Source organism: Saccopteryx leptura, chromosome 1, assembly GCF_036850995.1.
Source record: "Saccopteryx leptura isolate mSacLep1 chromosome 1, mSacLep1_pri_phased_curated, whole genome shotgun sequence".
NCBI classification, from domain to species: Eukaryota; Metazoa; Chordata; class Mammalia; order Chiroptera; family Emballonuridae; genus Saccopteryx; species Saccopteryx leptura.
Window position 1 is genome coordinate 137304726 of NC_089503.1, and position 16823 is coordinate 137321548.

The 16823-nt window shown below is 42.1% G+C and overlaps 1 protein-coding gene across 5 annotated transcripts in view; it reads left to right on the forward strand.

Moving 5' to 3' along the window:
• Window positions 1-4732: 4732 nt before the first annotated feature.
• KIF2A (kinesin family member 2A) overlaps window positions 4733-16823 on the forward strand; it is an 89269-nt gene continuing 77178 nt past the window's right edge. For 2 of the 5 annotated variants that reach the window (XM_066375718.1, XM_066375699.1), the window contains exon 1: window positions 4734-5095. Coding sequence is in view for 4 of the 5 variants with exons in the window: in XM_066375699.1 (XP_066231796.1) it covers window positions 5032-5095 (64 nt within the window). In the remaining variant the exon portion in view is untranslated. Of the gene's footprint in view, window positions 5096-16823 lie in introns of all 5 variants that reach the window. The other 3 variants (XM_066375726.1, XM_066375735.1, XM_066375710.1) reach the window with 2 other exon arrangements.

Consider the following 16823-nt stretch of genomic DNA (forward strand, 5'->3'; position numbering starts at 1 on the left):
TTGATAGAAGACTGAATCCAGATCTACGGGTCAGGAGATGAATGAGTTATGGGGAATTGAGGTGGTGGGTATTCAAAGCACTCATTTGAGAATTTGACAGGGGAGGGACAGTAAAAAATAGAATGCAATTCAAACAGAAAGAGAAAGATCCGAGATTTTTTTTTCAAGAGACAGGTAACTGAACATGTTTGTGGGCAGTGGAGTGAAATCCAACAGAGAAGAAAAGAGTGGATATTTTAGAACTGGCAAATTGAGATTTATATCTACCAGGTGTTTTCAATAGATTTGTTTAAGGAATTAAACAATTTACAGTGATACTATAACAGTTTAATTAGAATTAAAATCTGAGTAAATTTAATGGGAATGGTAAGCACTGATAACTAAAAATTCTTCAAAAAGAGTCCAGTGGACAATAAAGTCAAGGAAAGTTTCTCCCAACCTTACATGTTTCCTCCACTTGATCCTTGATCCACGAACTTGTGAAAGGAATTGACAATAGTTGGAAACAATGAATGAAACATTTCAGTAAGAAGATATAGCCAAGTGGTTCTGGCTGGGCAATTTAGTAGGTTGAAGTGTCATCCTCACATGCCAAGGTTGCAGGTTGAATTTCTGGTCATGGTACAAACAAGAATCAACCAATGATGGCATGAATAAATGGAACAGCAAATTGATGCTCCTTTCTCTCTCTCTCTAAAAAAAGAAGATGTAGACAAGTACTTTTAACCTGAGCTAGAACTGGAGTCAAGTTGTGTCTCTGCTCTTCCCTAAAGGAGCAGGTAACTTGTTAAGGTGAGTGAGTGCTCACTTCAGCCTCAAACCTCACTCACTATCTTAACAGATTCTCGCTTGGAATAATCTCTTACATTTTATATACTAAAGACCTCAAAGCAGAGAAAGTTTTAAAAATCTAGGCACAATATGGAGATTGACTTGTTGAATTACAATACCTATTATTTTTTTCAAATTGTTTATCTAATCAGAACAGGATAGGTTAACAGCAGCCATTCTTAATAAAATATGACTTGACAGAAATCTTTAAACAAGATTATTCTGTCACTTTAAGGTAGAATGGACTCAAGCAGGTAAAAGAGTATAGACAGATCTGTAAAGCTCTTACTGTCCTCTCAAATATGAGTTGATAAGGGCCAGAGCCAAAATGCAAAGGATGTTTAATTTTATATTATTGGATGTGAAATTCTAATTTGGAGCAGTTTAACAAGTTTACTCATTGAACAAATGTCTGAGTGCTTACTTTGGTCCAGTCACTGTTTTAGTTAGAGTTATATATCTTGCAAATGCCTGAGCTAGGGTAAGAATTCTTGTGTGTGTGTGTGTGTGTGTGTGTGTGTGTGTGTGTGTGTGAGAGAGAGAGAGAGAGAGAGAGAGAGAGACAGAAAGGGGAACAGACAGACAGGAAGGGAGAGATAAGAAGCATCAATTCTTCATTGCAGCTCCTTAATTATTCATTGATTGCTTTCTCATATGTGCCTTGACCAGAGGGCTACAGCAGAGCAAGTGACACCTTGCTCAAGTCAGCAACCTTGGGTTTCAAGCCAACGACCATGGGATCCTGTCTATGACCCCAAGTTCAAGCCAGGAACCCTGCACTCAAGCTGGTGAGCCCGTGCTCAAGCAGAGACCTTGGGATTTCAAACCTGGGTCCTCTGCGTCCCAATTCGATGCTCTATCAACTGCGCCACCAACTGGTCAGGCTAGAGTCAGAATTCTTTTTTTTTTTTTTTTTTTTTTTCTTTTTCTTTCTGAAGCTGGAAACGGGGAGAGACAGTCAGACAGACTCCCGCATGCGCCCGACCGGGATCCACCCGGCACGCCCACCAGGGGCGACGCTCTGCCCACCAGGGGGCGATGCTCTGCCCCTCCAGGGCGTCGCTCTGCCGCGACCAGAGCCACTCTAGCGCCTGGGGCAGAGGCCGAGGAGCCATCCCCAGCGCCCGGGCCATCTTTGCTCCAATGGAGCCTTGGCTGCGGGAGGGGAAGAGAGAGACAGAGAGGAAGGAGGGGGTGGGGGGTGGAGAAGCAAATGGGCGCTTCTCCTATGTGCCCTGGCCGGGAATCGAACCCGGGTCCCCCGCACGCCAGGCCGACGCTCTACCGCTGAGCCAACTGGCCAGGGCCTAGAGTCAGAATTCTTGATCCATCCAGGATGTTGATGAAACCATGGCCACATTGCATTTATTTATAGCTACATTTCAGGAGACCACTTACAAAAAACCCCCAAGATGCAAGTTATGGTAAATATATACTGCTCACAAAAATTAGAGGATATTTCAAAATGAATATGAAGCAATAAAAAAAAGAAGCATTTTTATTTATTTATTTATTTTTAAATTTTTTTACAGAGACAGAGAGAGTCAGAGGGAGGGATAGATAGGGACAGACAGACAGGAGCGGAGAGAGATGAGAAGCATCAATCATCAGTTTTTCGTTGTGACATCTTAGTTGTTCATTGATTGCTTTCTCATATGTGCCTTGATCGTGGGCCTTCAGTAGACCAAGTAACCCCTTGCTCGAGCCAGAGACCTTGGGTCCAAGCTGGTGAGCTTTGCTCAAACCAGATGAGCCTATTCTCAAGCTGGCGACCTCAGGGTCTCGAACCTGGGTCCTCCGCATCCCAGTCCAATGCTCTATTCACTGTGCCACCGCCTGGTCAGGCCAGAGTCAGAATTCTTGATCCATCCAGGATGTTGATGAAACCATGGCCACATTGCATTTATTTATAGCTACATTTCAGGAGACCACTTGCAAAAAATACCCAAGATGCAAGTTATGGTAAATATATACTGCTCACAAAAATTAGAGGATATTTCAAAATGAATATGAAGTGAAAAAAAAAGAAGCATTTGATTTTTTCATTAAACAAGAACATCGGAAAAGCAAATGACAAGTCAAACAAAGTTGTCTGATTATGCAAATGAGATGCAAAACCAACTTTATTTCATTGGTGAAATTGCACTATACAAAAGGCTGAAAGTACTGGAGTATCTGCATGTTCCCTGATCCCCTAATTTTTGTGAGCAGTGTATATGTTGGGGTATAACAAAAAGCATAGGCATTTTGGGTATGAGATATAATAGAAATTTGCTCAAATTTTTGTGTTTGACACATTGCATGTCTCATGTATTTTTATGGAGCAGGATGTGCATGTTTTAAACATACCTTCGTATATGGATTAAAGGTTTAGAATTTTTAATTGCATAACCCATAGGGTGCAAGGTGTGTGTCAGCAACCATGATAAAACATATTTTATAAAGCAATTTTAAATTTAATAGCTGTATAGTTTGATTACTTTGCATTCTTCAAAGAATTTGCAAGCATATATATATATGTATATTTATATATATGCTTTATACCTCAGTCATAGAGACATAAGAGAATGAGTTCGACGTTCAACTAGACAGGAGCTCAAAGAGATCAGATAAAACTCCTAAGATTATTTTGCAAAACTGAAAAATAAAAACTAGGTCAAATCTTATTTTGAAAGAGGTCCTGAAGTAAGATTTACAGTAATGTCATTTCTGGAATGTAAATGTTATTTTCTAAGTTGTCTACCCAGTGTTGTTTTCACAAAAAATATTCCTACTTTAGAATGGACTTAATTAAGAAAATGTTCTTTTGACAAGTGTGCCTTCAACGTTTATATTACAGATAGAGCCTCTAGTCTTCTAAGAATTTTTTTAGAGTCTCCTTGACTTGACACCTTATATTAAGTTGAAAACTCCAGGCGTGTGCATATATGCACTTAACATACACATATCCAGTTTCCAATTTAAAAATATTAAAACTGTATATTTTTAGTTATTATAACAGAGATATTAACAATGACTGGAGAAAGAAGGGCCCAGAAGTGTGTTCTTTCACATCAAGTCCCAGTACTGGAAGTGAAAGTCACAGGTTTGGAGGTTCTTACATGGTGCTGTAAACAGTTTCAATGGTCTCTGTCCACATGGCCTTTCTGTCCGGGGAGATGCTCCTGTGGTCAAACTAGTCAAGTGACTCTTAAGAAAAGGCACATACCTTAGTGTCCACCCTACGTGTCTGCCCTTGAACCGTAGTTGTTGGCTTTACGTGCTAGGGCAAACAAAGTCTTAAACCCCACAGCGGAGGCAGGACATTACCAACATGCATCATAAATGGAACAGTTGAGGCCGAGCCAGGAGATGAAGGCAAGCCCCACGAAGAAGTGGATCTTTCCGACATTGGTAGGACGGGTGGCACCTCAAAGGTGCTTCTTTCCCTCCTCCATAACTGGATGGGAAGCCTCAGCTCGGTTACTTTGATTAGCCACCTCCGAGTGGCAACAGAGGTGTCACTCTCAGATGGAACCCTGAGCTCGCACTGTCAATGGTCGGCTCCTAACGGCCCCTAAATTCATTTCCTTTACCCTGTGCTCCATTTGGAGAGCCTCGAAACCACAGGGCCCTTAGTCGTTTCCGGCAAAAGCGCCAATTCACGGACGCTAAAAAGACAGGAAGGCAGCGGCGCGCGGGTTGCCGCCTCTCTTAGACCGCGCGCTAAAATCAAACTCGACGCCGGCTCTTTGGGGCAGGGCCACGCGCGCTGGGCTCCCTCCGCTGGCAAAGCCACGGCCGCCACCCTCCCGCCGCGGCGCTGGGCGGGGCCGCCTCGAGGCAGCCGGGAAAGGCCGGCCAGAGAGGAAGAGACGCTGGAGGCGCGCTCTGCGCAAGCGCGCGGCGCCCCGCCTCCCCAGCGTCGGCTCCCGGCGGCTGGCGCGGGCCCTCCCACTCTTCCCTGCGCTGCCTGACCGGCCCGGCCCTCGCTTCACCCCGACGCCCGGTGCGCATCTTCCCTCCCGCCTGCAGGCCTCGGGCTTCCGCTTGCTTGCCCGCCGCTGCTCCTCGCGGCCCCGTCTCGCGTTCACGCTGTCGCCCGGGCCAGCGCGGCCGCGGGCAACCGCTCCCCCTCCCACACCTACCCCGCCCCCTCCCCGCCTTTTCCGCCCTCCGGTCCCCCTCCCTCGACCCGCCGCCGCTGCTCCAGATGAGGTGATGGCAACGGCCAACTTCGGCAAGATCCAGATCGGGATATACGTGGAGATCAAGCGGAGCGATGGTGAGCCGCGCCGCCGTCTCTGCCGGCCGGGCCCCGCATTCGGGTGTGCACCGAGGGGACGCGGGCGCCGGCCGCATCATTGATTGCTCCACGGGGCTGTGGGGGCGGGAAGGCGGCGGCCGCGGCGCTTTTGTGTGTGTGGCTTGTGTGCTGGTGAGGCCGGCCTCGGGTCCACCTCGGTGCCGCTGCGGTGTCGGCGGCGGGGAGGGGTCCTGCGGGGGGCCGGGCCGCGGGGAGGCCGGCGCGGGAGGCCGGGGGTCGCGATCCGAATCTTTGGGGGCGTTGGTGCAGGGTCCCGGGCTGGGGGCCCTTCGTTCCTCCAACAGTCTCCATCCTTCCCGGGGACTCTAGTCCGGAGGGCAGGGACGGGTCAGCGGGCTCCGTGAGGGATGACCCACCCTCGCGTTTCACCCGGTCCTTCCCATTTTCCGGCCTCATCCCGGAGGGGTGGGGGTTGGGGACAGCGTAGAGACCCGTGATTTCAGTATTTAGAGAACCCTGCTGGTCAGACGCCGAGGTGGAGGAAGTCGGCCAACCCCGTTGGTTTAAAACTGCTGTGGTTCAAGGTTCTTTGGCTTTCGTTTCTCGAACATGCCTCCTTTTTTTGCCTGTCCCTTCCTCTGGAAGAGGATGCGGAGAATATTTTCGGCCATGAACAAGGGTGGAGGATCGAGGGAAAGAAGTATTCGGTAAGCTCCTCAAAGGCGATGCGACTAAAAGGAGAGGAGAGGAGAGGAGCCTAGTCCTCAGGGCACTACTAGAGGGTGGGGGTGGGCGACTGGATGTGGATATTTTCACACCCTCGGTGGAGGTAACCGAGAGGAAGGCATAAGGCGAGGTGCAGATACATTCCCAGTTAGAGGGGAAGAAAGCCTTAGGCTTAAGTATCTTTCTATAGGTTTCTTTTGAGGGATATGGTTGGAGTGTGGAGTGAGAAACGCCAGCCCGGCTTGGAAATAATTTATATTGTAAAGGAGAGAACGCACAGAGAGGAGTTAGAGGAGTGCCCTGTTCTTGATTCCATCTCTCTTAGGCCCATACCTTTAATTTGCAGCTTGCTTTCCGCTAGCCTCCTCAGTAGTAATGTTGCTGTCACTTCCACACCCTCTTGGTTGCTACCAAGTTTGACCAAGTAGGGGAAACTAAAAATTTTTTTTACCTTATCTTTGCGATATATTGGAAGATCCATATAGTTAATTTTTTCCCTTCATTATATTTGAGATAATTTGTATTAACAGCTGGAAGCATCATTATCCTGTATGTGAAAAGATAAATGATACCTCTTAAAGCTTGACCAGCGACACTAGTGGGAAATAGATGTCTCCTTTACTTGGGTTGGGGTTTCTTTATGTTATTCTCTTCAAATTATCTTTCTTAAACGATACTGTTACAGTCTCTTCTTCAGTGAATGCAGTTCATTGTACTGTATACTAGCAGAAGTAAGATTTGCATATTATTCAGAATTTTGGAGTGAAATAAAATGTGTAAGTTCTTTACATTCTTAGCCTTTACGTATATGTTTATAGGTGTTAGGTTAAAATTTATCAGGAAAAAAACAGTATTATGACATTTGAAAGGTTTGTATATGTTCATTTTTTTCTGGACTAACGTCTTTTATTTAAACGTATTGAACTTGAATCAGTTTTGGTTCTTTTAGGATTCTAGGATACAGACTTATAATACTCTTTCAGCCTTCATCTTCTACCTGTACCGGAAACACAGGCATGTAAGAACTTTGTGTATTTACATAAATGCTAGTAACCTAACATCAGATTTCGAAGCAGTTCGCTCATGAGAAATAATGGAAGTCATTACGATGTGTGTTATACTATCCTATAGTCATGTACATATTTGTGCATCTCAGATGCATGATGATGGTGTTTGGTAGAAGGTAAAAGATAAGTAGAGAACTTGGAAAGAAGAGAATGATTATTTGCATTGGATGGTAGTGTTTCACAGTGGAAATTGATGTCTGGGAGATTCCCCTTAAGCTTTCCCTTTTTCACTTTAAAGAAGCTGTTTTGTTCTCTCCCACTTCTGTAGTAGATCTGTATATGGGAAAAACACTAGTGGTTATTGTAACAAAAATAAACTTTATAGTTGAATGAACATAATGTAATGCCTGAGACAATGGAAATCCCATGAGTGAAGAAGGGCTGCTCAAGGCTGCTGTTAATTGGTGACTGGATGCTTGCTAATGGTGGTCCTTGTCCTTGTTTTAGACCATGTTTCTCCCATATGTGATGCTCTTTCTTAATAAAACATATTCCCAAGACAAACAGGTAAACTAAAGTGGACTTGTTTCTATCGATATCTTTCAAGACCCTGCTCAAAACTAATCCCGTTGAGTCTTCAGTGATTACTAAAACCAGATGGAGAGTTAGCCTCTGAATTCCTAAGTCATTCCATATCACTCACAAGACCTTATGTATTAACATTTGGGTTTATTTCTCTTAATATTATGTTTCAAACTGCACTAGAGAAGGGATAGTGGTGATGCCGTGGAGGATGGCAGGCTACCCATACTCATTTCAATTAGTGTGTTACAGAATTAAAATACTAATAGACTCTTAAATTCCCAGATTCATCTGTATATCCCCCATGTGCCCAGCAGAGCTCCTTGCATGTAGTGTTTGAGTAAATCATTCATTGAATTTTGGGGTTTCAAACATTTTAATTAACCATTGAGAAGAACTCTTACCAGGAAGTGAAAACCTCTGTTTATGCTCATCCTGTGTTGCCATCTCCCTGCTCTGGCCATCCTACATCCTATCCAGGCCTTTTAGTTCAGAATTCCCAGAGTTGACTGAAATTGAGTTATCTGCTAAGGTGAATCTGACTTCTTGTATTTATTCTCAGGTGAGAAGTGATGGAGATTAGGCTTGGATTTCTGAGATTGTTCCCAGCTACAGGAAATAACACGATATGAAATTAGTTTGTTTTCTGGAAATAGACACATGTATAATACATTTTTTTATGTATGTCTTACTGTTATCTTTCTATTAAGTTCCTTTTTAGAATCCAGTGATTTTAAAAACTAATAATCTTACTGTTGCGTGGCAAGATAATCTTTATTGGTCACAAGAAAGCAACAAAAGACGATAGAAATGTGAAACCTGCACCAAATAAAAGGAAAACTCTCCCAGTTTCATACCTATTCAGTGCAGTTCGATTTGGGCTCACGCACAGATTTTTTAGGGCTCCTTAGGTAGCTATCCCGTATAGCCTCTACAGCAGGGGTCCCCAAACTTCGGCCCCACGGCCGCATGCGGCCCCCTGAGGCCATTTATCCGGCCCCCGCCCCACTTCCGAAAGGGGCACCTCTTTCATTGGTGGTTAGTGAGAGGAGCACATTGACCATCATTAGCCAAAAGCAGGCCCATAGTTCCCATTGAAATACTGGTCAGTTAGTTGATTTAAATTTACTTGTTCTTTATTTTAAATATTGTATTTGTTCCCATTTTTTTTTACTTTAAAATAAGATATGTGCAAAAAATAAATAATAAGATATGTGCAGTGTGCATAGGGATTTGTTCATAGTTTTTGTTATAGTCCGGCCCTCCAACGGTCTGAGGGACAGTAAACTGGCCCCCTGTGTAAAAAGTTTGGGGACCCCTGCTCTACAGACTCGTCACTGACTGATGGCCTACCAGAACGGGGTTTCTCCACCAAACTGCTAGTTTCCTTCAACTGCTTATCCTACCAAGTAATGTTATTCCTATGTGGTGGCGCTTTGTTATAAACGCGTTGATATTCACGTTGCACTTTGGTCACGGATTCGAATTTAGCGAGCCACAGAACACACTGAACTTTCCTCTGTACCGTCCACATCTCGACTGGCATGGCTGTGAGCTGCTCCGCTGTATACACGATGTTACGTCATCATTTGCGCATGTGCACATGCTGCCACATCATCCAACAGAAACTGGGAGGGTTTTCCTTTTATTTGGTGCAGATTTCACATTTCTGTCATCTTTTGTTGTTTTTCTGTGACCGGTCAAAAGTGCACCATGACTTTACGAACACACTGTATGTGATGTGAAGAGTATCATAGAGTATTTCAACCAGAAAGATCTTTTGAGTTAATCTAGTTCTCATTTTTATAAATGTGGAAACTTGGTTCCAAATAGCCATAAGTGACTTCTCCAGATTCTTACAGTTTGTCTTGCATAGCATAGAAACCAGTCTATTCTATCAACAACTGTGACTATAAAGAGAGAATTCTCTTACTTGAGAACCATACACAGCTTTCTGCGGCCCAATTAAGATGTAGGAAATTGCTTCTCATTCATGGGAAAGCCACTAGAGAGCAGTTTTGTAGAGCCCAATTGAAATGATTTGATAAAAAGTGGCATGATATGGTTAGAAGATCACAAAATCCAGGTGTGGGAGGAAAATATTCCTGTTTCTTAATTAAATATTGGTGGAAAGAGTGCATTAGTTAAACATCTGAAATCCAGTAGAAATCAAAGATTTCAGAGGACTCATTGGAGATCTTGGCATACAGGACAGGCAGGTTTTAGAAATGATTTTAAATGACTTAATTCTCTACCTGCTTTGCCATATTTATTCTTCTGCTAGTTCATTTTTACATCTTTAGGAGAATAGATTTTATGAATTCAGGTAATAAAAATGAACCATAAAGCAATACAGTTGTTTTTAGGTTCAGTTTGATACTGATGATGGAGTGGGTGGAATGGAGGAATTTGTGGGTTACTAATTTATTTTTACATGATTACTAGCATGATAATGGTTCCACATAATCTATTTGTTAGGCCTTCTAAGTTTTTCAACCATATTATCTAATTGAATTGTCACAGAAACTGTATGAGGTAAGCAAGGTAGGAAGGTGGTAGATTCATCATTATACAGATGAATCTGAGGTTATTTTTTTTGCCAAGATGACATGGTTAATAAGGGGCATAGCCTGGACCAAAGACTAAGTCCTTTTACTCCTAGCTCTCTAAGTGCTGGCAAATGTTTGCTGTTCATAGTATGAAGTTGTATGCCATGTATACTTTTAGGGTTTTTTTTTTTTTGAGATACAGAAGCCCCTGTAGTAAAATTCTTTCTTCCTACTACTGTCACCAAAAAGGCTCAGAAAACCTACAATTGATAACATTGCTTAAAATTTGCCAAATTGGTATTATCAAACTGAATTCTGACTATAAGGATTAAGATTCAGTAAGGAAGCCTTTAAAATTCTTTTCAGTAATCAGCTACTAGTTGCTTCCAGAATTACCACAGAAAGCTAGGAATCTGTATTCATTATCCAGTCACTTTATTCTCATGGCAAAAATTTTGAAACTGGGGAAAGGTGATGTGTCAACTTGTTTTATGTGTCATTTTTAAAAACTGGAGAAAATAGCATAGAGCAAGTTAAACCTATGTCTGTCCAACTGAGTGTGGAGATTCCAGTATTCTTTGAGAGAGAATCTCGTCCCATTCTTTCTAGTCACAGGTATACTTGTCATTCAGATTACATTAATCTTTTGCAAAGCTTAGTTCTTGGATTCAGCCCCCCACTTTGCTTTTAACACTTTTGTCCTGTAACCTAAAATAATCTTTGAAGGTGTTTGCTTTTAGATCATTATGACCTTAAGATTATATATAATTTTGCCTGACCAGGTGGTGACGCAGTGGATAGAGCATTGGACTGGGATGCAGAGGACCTAGGTTTGAGACTCCGATGTCACCAGCTTGAGCGCGGGCTCATCTGGTTTGAGCAAAGCTCACCAACTTGAGCCCAGGGTTGCTGGCTCAACAAGGGATCACTCGGTCTGCTGTAGCCCCCCAGTCAAGGCACATATGAGAAAGCAATCAACAAACAACTAAGGTGCTGCAACAAAGAATTGATGATTCTCATCTCTCTCTGATCTCTCAGTCTCTGATCTCTCTGATCCCTTTCTCTGATCTCTCAGTCATTTCTGTCACACACAAAAAAGAATATATATAATTTTTAAGCCCTGGATAAAACTAATTTTCACTCTTTTGGTTCAGTGTGGAGCAAGGATAGGTTAGGTTGCCCTTCTATCATACACCAGCTCTTTTGACTAAAGTGGTAATGCCCTGGCCAGTTGGCTCAGTGGATAGAGCATCGACCTGGCATTTGGACATCCCAGGTTCAATTCCTGGTCAGGGCTCATAAGAGAAGTGACCATCTGCTTCTCTCTCCCTCCCTCCCTCTCCCTGTTTTCTCCCTCTTCCCCTCCCGCAGCCAGTGGCTTGATTGGTTCCAGAGTCATCCCTGGGCATTGAGGATGGCTAAATTCGTCCGAGTGGGTCAGCCCCAGGTATTAAAAATAACTTGGTTGGTTTGAGCATCAGCCCAAGATGGGGGTTGCTGGATGGATTCCGTTGGGGTGCATGTGGGAGTCTGTCATACCATCTCCCCTCCTCTCACGTAAAAAAAAAAAGCAATACTAATGGTATTATAGTAATAGTAATATTAAGTGGAAATAGATGTTAGAACCTCACCATATTAAACACTGAAGTGTTTAATTACATAGTACATGCTGTGCCATGTACTTAGTATAAAGAGCTAAATAAATTCAAGGTCATGGTCATTGAGATTTGTCTAGTGAAAATTTAAACAAAATGAAATGGAGCATTGTTTCATTGTTGGTTAACTTTAAGTTAACTTTTGCTTCTATCTCCTGAGAATAAAATGAGTCGGAAGGTGTCCCTTTTAAAAGTTATGCTTTTAAAGCTAGTTCTTGCCTAGGACTTTCTCATTTTGGTACTACTTATTTTTTTTACTACCTATTACAATCAAGATTGCAGTCAAATTGGCCTTTACTGGGGGGTGAGAGTATTTTGGTGAATAGACTTTAAATGATGATATATCATAGAATAATGGGATCTCATATTTGTTTTCTTGTTGCACATTTAATTAAATGCACTTTTATTAATAGCCTATTATATATCAGGCATTCTGGTAGTGTTGGAGATAGGAATAAGGCACACACAATTCCTGCCCTCAAAGCAACTAAATAAATGATTGATTTACTGATAGAGGTATGCCTTTCTCTGTTTACATCACTGCCACTTCCCCTTTTAGGATAGGCTCTTTAGTCCTGACCTTAGGAGTATTTTGGATATAAAATATGTCATGCTGTCCCTTTCACTTCCTCTACCCATGACCAAATATCCATTATCTCATGGTATGCTTTCCTGATGAACCCATATTCAGCCTCAGATTTCTTAGTACAATACCATTAGTCCTGATAGCCCCTGTCAATTGAAATTAGCCTTATCTGTCATTACCGGCCTATTTTCTATTCTCTAATACCCATTTGAGTTTTAACTTTATAACATTTAATCTTTGTTTTGGTATTTAAAGGAATAGGTTTATTCAGTTCTAAGTTTCTGGCAAACCAGCCTCTGGCAGCAGGTTTCTCCGTAGCTGAGTTAGGGTGCTTGTAAACATAGCGACTAAGAAAGCAGAGCGTGAAAACAAATTCAGCCAGCTGTTGGTGCTTCTGTGTAATTTGGGAACAGACTCCCAACACCGGTGGCCAAGGGATTGTAAGTATCAGACACCTCCCTGCACTCGACTTACTTTCAAAGACCTTTTCATGAGTTTTTTATTGGTTTTGGCATGAATTTTAACCACATTTCACCTATATAAAAATTGTAACAACAGGATCAGGATGGGACATACTTAGGGTAAAATTTGCTGACAGTGACCCTTTTGATTATAACTCTTGGCCAGCAGTTATCTACTCAGCCTCATCCAGATAACATATCTTTTATACTGCACTTGAAATTTGTTTCTTTCTTTAAAAGTGAATCCATGTGTAACTTTTGATACCTGAAGGGCTTTAACATTTGTGTTCTCATAAGCCAGTTGCTTTGCTAAATGTATAATAATCAGTATCTTGTTTGATTTTCCATGACAACCCTGTAAAGTAGATGGTATCATCCCCATTTTATAGAAGAGGAAACCTGTGTTCAGAGTGTATAAATTACTGTATAGTGTTTAAGTCTGATGAAGGCCCATTTCAGATATTTAAATTATATGCATTAGTCAAGGCTATATGGTAAGTATATTTTAGGGTTGTGGGATATGGATATATTTATAGAACATATTGAAAAATGTAGTTATGGGAGTTCTGTATTTAGACTGGGTAGGGTTAGTAAGTTGATAAGCTTGGCTGCTCATTAGAATCACTGTGTGGCTTTGGAAAAAAACCCGATGAGATAAAGAAACAACCCCCCACATATCACCACCAATATCTGGGTTCTCTGCCTAGAGATTGTTTTAATTGGTCTAATATGGAGCCCAGACATATTAGACCAATTTTATTTTGAAACATCTCATACACTGGAGATTCTAGTGTGCACCCAAGATTTTGATTCATTATTTTAGAAAAAGTGGGAACTCCTAACTAATCTGACAAGACTTCATGGAGAGTGAAGTTTAAATGGTGGGAAGAAGATGACCAGTAGATTCCCTTGGGGGCACAGCATGTTGGGAGATCCCTGAGCTGGAAATAGAAGGTTTGTCAGGTAAAGGGTATTTAAACCAGGCAGACAGGAGGATGATAGAGGAGGAAAATAAGGAAGGAGGGGTAATCTAGGGCACCTTATTAAAGACTTGGAGACAAAGGTAAGGTAAGGCATCTTGGAATTAATTTCTAGGACACTTGGAAACTACTGTAGAATTTAATCTCCTAAAAGCAGTAACAGGAGTTAGCTAGTGCTTAGTGATAGATTAGAGGGAGAGTGGTACTGAAAATGAGAGCAAGCAAGGATAAGATTGCATCATTCTAGGAGGGTGAGCAACAATTAAGGAACAGATGAGCTACAGACCACTAAAAAATAATTGATGTTATATGGTGATATATCACTTATGCTGAATAAGGGACAGATGTGTTTGAAAGGAATGGACTTTACATTTGGATAGTATGGGTATAGGTTGTAAAATCTCTTCAGTTCTGTTTAATCATGCTAATCCTGTTCATGAATACAGTGTAGAGGGCTGTAGAGCCTATGTGGAATGCCATATCGAAGAGCATATCGTTTTTGCCATGGATATCTTTAAGTGAGTTTAAGGTATGAGTCACTACCCGTAGATGTTTATATGTAGATGAGGCACTTATTTAAACTACTTGCTTTGCCTTCTTAAGAAAATGCAGTTATGGTATATTAGCCAAGACCCTCTCAGAATTCCTGGAAGGCAATGGAAAGGAAAAACAGTTCTTAAAGGATTTGGCTTCAGCTCTTTAAGGAATGAATTGTTTTGATTCTTGAAATGCAGCTGCTCTCATTTATTTTACTTTGCTCTTGTTATTGGCCTCCCCCCCCCCCCCCCCCCCGCTTTTGCCTTCCCTTTTCATCCTCAAGATTCTGAATGTCATTTCAGCATTTAAAATCTCTTAAGTGCTATTTCCAATTTAGGATTTAAAAGGGGTAAATGAGGGATAGTAGGCAGTGATACTATTCTGTATGATACTCTTAATTGTGGGCACATGTTATAAATTTTCAAAACCTAAAGATACAACACCAAGAATAAACCTTAAGCCTGACCGGGCGGTGGTGCAGTGGATAGAGCGTCGGACTGGGATGCGGAGGACCCAGGTTTGAGATCCTGAGGTTGCCAGCTTGAGCGCGGGCTCATCTGGTTTGAGCAAAGCTCACCAGCTTGGACCCAAGATTGCTGGCTCAAGCAAGGGGTTACTCGGTCTGCTGTGGCCCCATGGTCAAGGCACATATGAGAAAGCAATCAATGAACAACTAAGGTTGTCCCAACGAAAAACTAATGATTTATGCTTCTCATCTATCTCTGTTACTGTCTGTCTGTCCCTGTATATCCCTCTCTCTGACTCTCTCTCTGTCTCTGTAAAAAAAAAAAATTAAAGAATAAACCCTAATGTAAACTACGGACTTTGGGTATTAATGATGTGCCATTAAGGGTTTATTAGTTTTAACAAGTGCAGCCAGTGTGGGATGTTGATACTGTGGGGAGGCTCTGGGTATGTGCAGTGAGGAGATATATGGGAAATCTCTGTACCACCTGCCCAGTTTTGCTGTGACTCGAATACTACACTAAAAAATCTTTTTAAAAAGTTGGGGGGATGCAAACTTTAGTTGTTAGAATTCAGAAGTACACTTGAAATAATGGGCCAGTTAATAACAAGAATTATAATACTCTAAGAATGAGGTCAACCATACAGGCAATACTTGGGTTATGAACAAGACAGGTTCTGTAGATTTGTTCTTAAGTTGAATTTGTATGTAAGTTGGAACAGGTACATTTACCTATTAAATGCAACTGAGACAGGTGTTTGTCTTAACATAGAATTTATTTTTACCTTTTTGTGCATATAAGTACTTAAACATTTTCAAACACAATCTTACACAATCTTGGATGATGCAGAAGATGATGGACTTGGAGAAGATGGGACTGGTGTTAGTCAGGTTTGATTCTGTTGCTGAAGTCAGACTCTTGAAGTAGGCATCAAGGGAGGTTTGTACAGAGCTTTTATTTTTCTCGTTATTAATGGCCCTGTAGTATCTAAGGTCTTCAGGAACTATACGGTAAACTTTGGTGAACCTCTCTGTATCACGACTTTGCTCCTCTAACTTTGCCATTCCTGTTTCAATGAAATGAAAAGCATCAGCTAACTTTTCTAGAAAAGTTTTTCAGTTCTAGAATTTCTGTGTCCCTGTTTTCTTCCCTAAATACTATCATTTATTTGCTGATCTGGTTCCATAAGGTCTTCATTGGTCAGTTCTTTGCCATGGAAGTCAAGTAATTATGATATCATTTTTACTGATGTACAGCTGCAGTTGATTGCCAGTAGTCTTTATGGTGCTCAGTTCTTAAGTACAAGTTGTATGTAAGTTGGATGTTTGTAATTAGGGGACTTACTGTTTAGGGTTGCAGTTAAAGTAAATTTTTGTTCTTCATTTTATGTTTAGTTTGTTGATTAATATGAGAAATTGAGGGTTTGCTGACAAACTTTTAAAAATGAGCTCTAGTTCAGTGAGAAAATTCATATGCTTAGCAACCTTAGCCTCATTTCTTTACCCATGGTCATTTGAGTTTATGGTTCAAATGTCATGACACATGTCCAAGCTGTTTGTCTGAACCGTGATGGCGAACCTATGACACGCGTGTCAGCACTGACACATGAAGCCATTTTCGATGACACGCAGCCACATGTAACCACATACCAGAGAAGTATGGGGCCGCATGCTGAGATGGTCGTTTCATCCTCAGCTCCTGCATGTCCAAGTGCAGTAGCTGAGGATAAAACATTTGCTGTAGTGTAGACACTCTGTGCCGGAGGTCTGTAGGACAAAACAACAGAACTCTGGCACAGAGTGTCTAGTTCTGGGACTTCCGGTTAGGCCGTTAGAGGATCTTTGACCTCACTTCCGGCCGGCAGAGCAGGGAGAAGTGGAGTGCTGGGGTGGGGGGGATGCATCTCTGGGGACCCTGTGATCGCCATTACCAGTAACCACATAACCATAGCAACCATCATCCAATCTACTGTTCTGAGGTGTCGTGGATTTCTGATTGACCATCATTACTGAGATAAGTGAGGGGAGGCTGGGAGAGGTGAAGGGCCTGTGGTATGGTTGCCTTTTCCTGCCATTAGAAATAGCGGCAGCCGTCTTAATTTACTTAAGATGCAACTTGCAGAATTTCAAGACAGCATGTGGGCTCAGGTGTTTGTCGACTTAAGGTCAAAGCTTGAAAATCTGGAAAGGTGCCGCG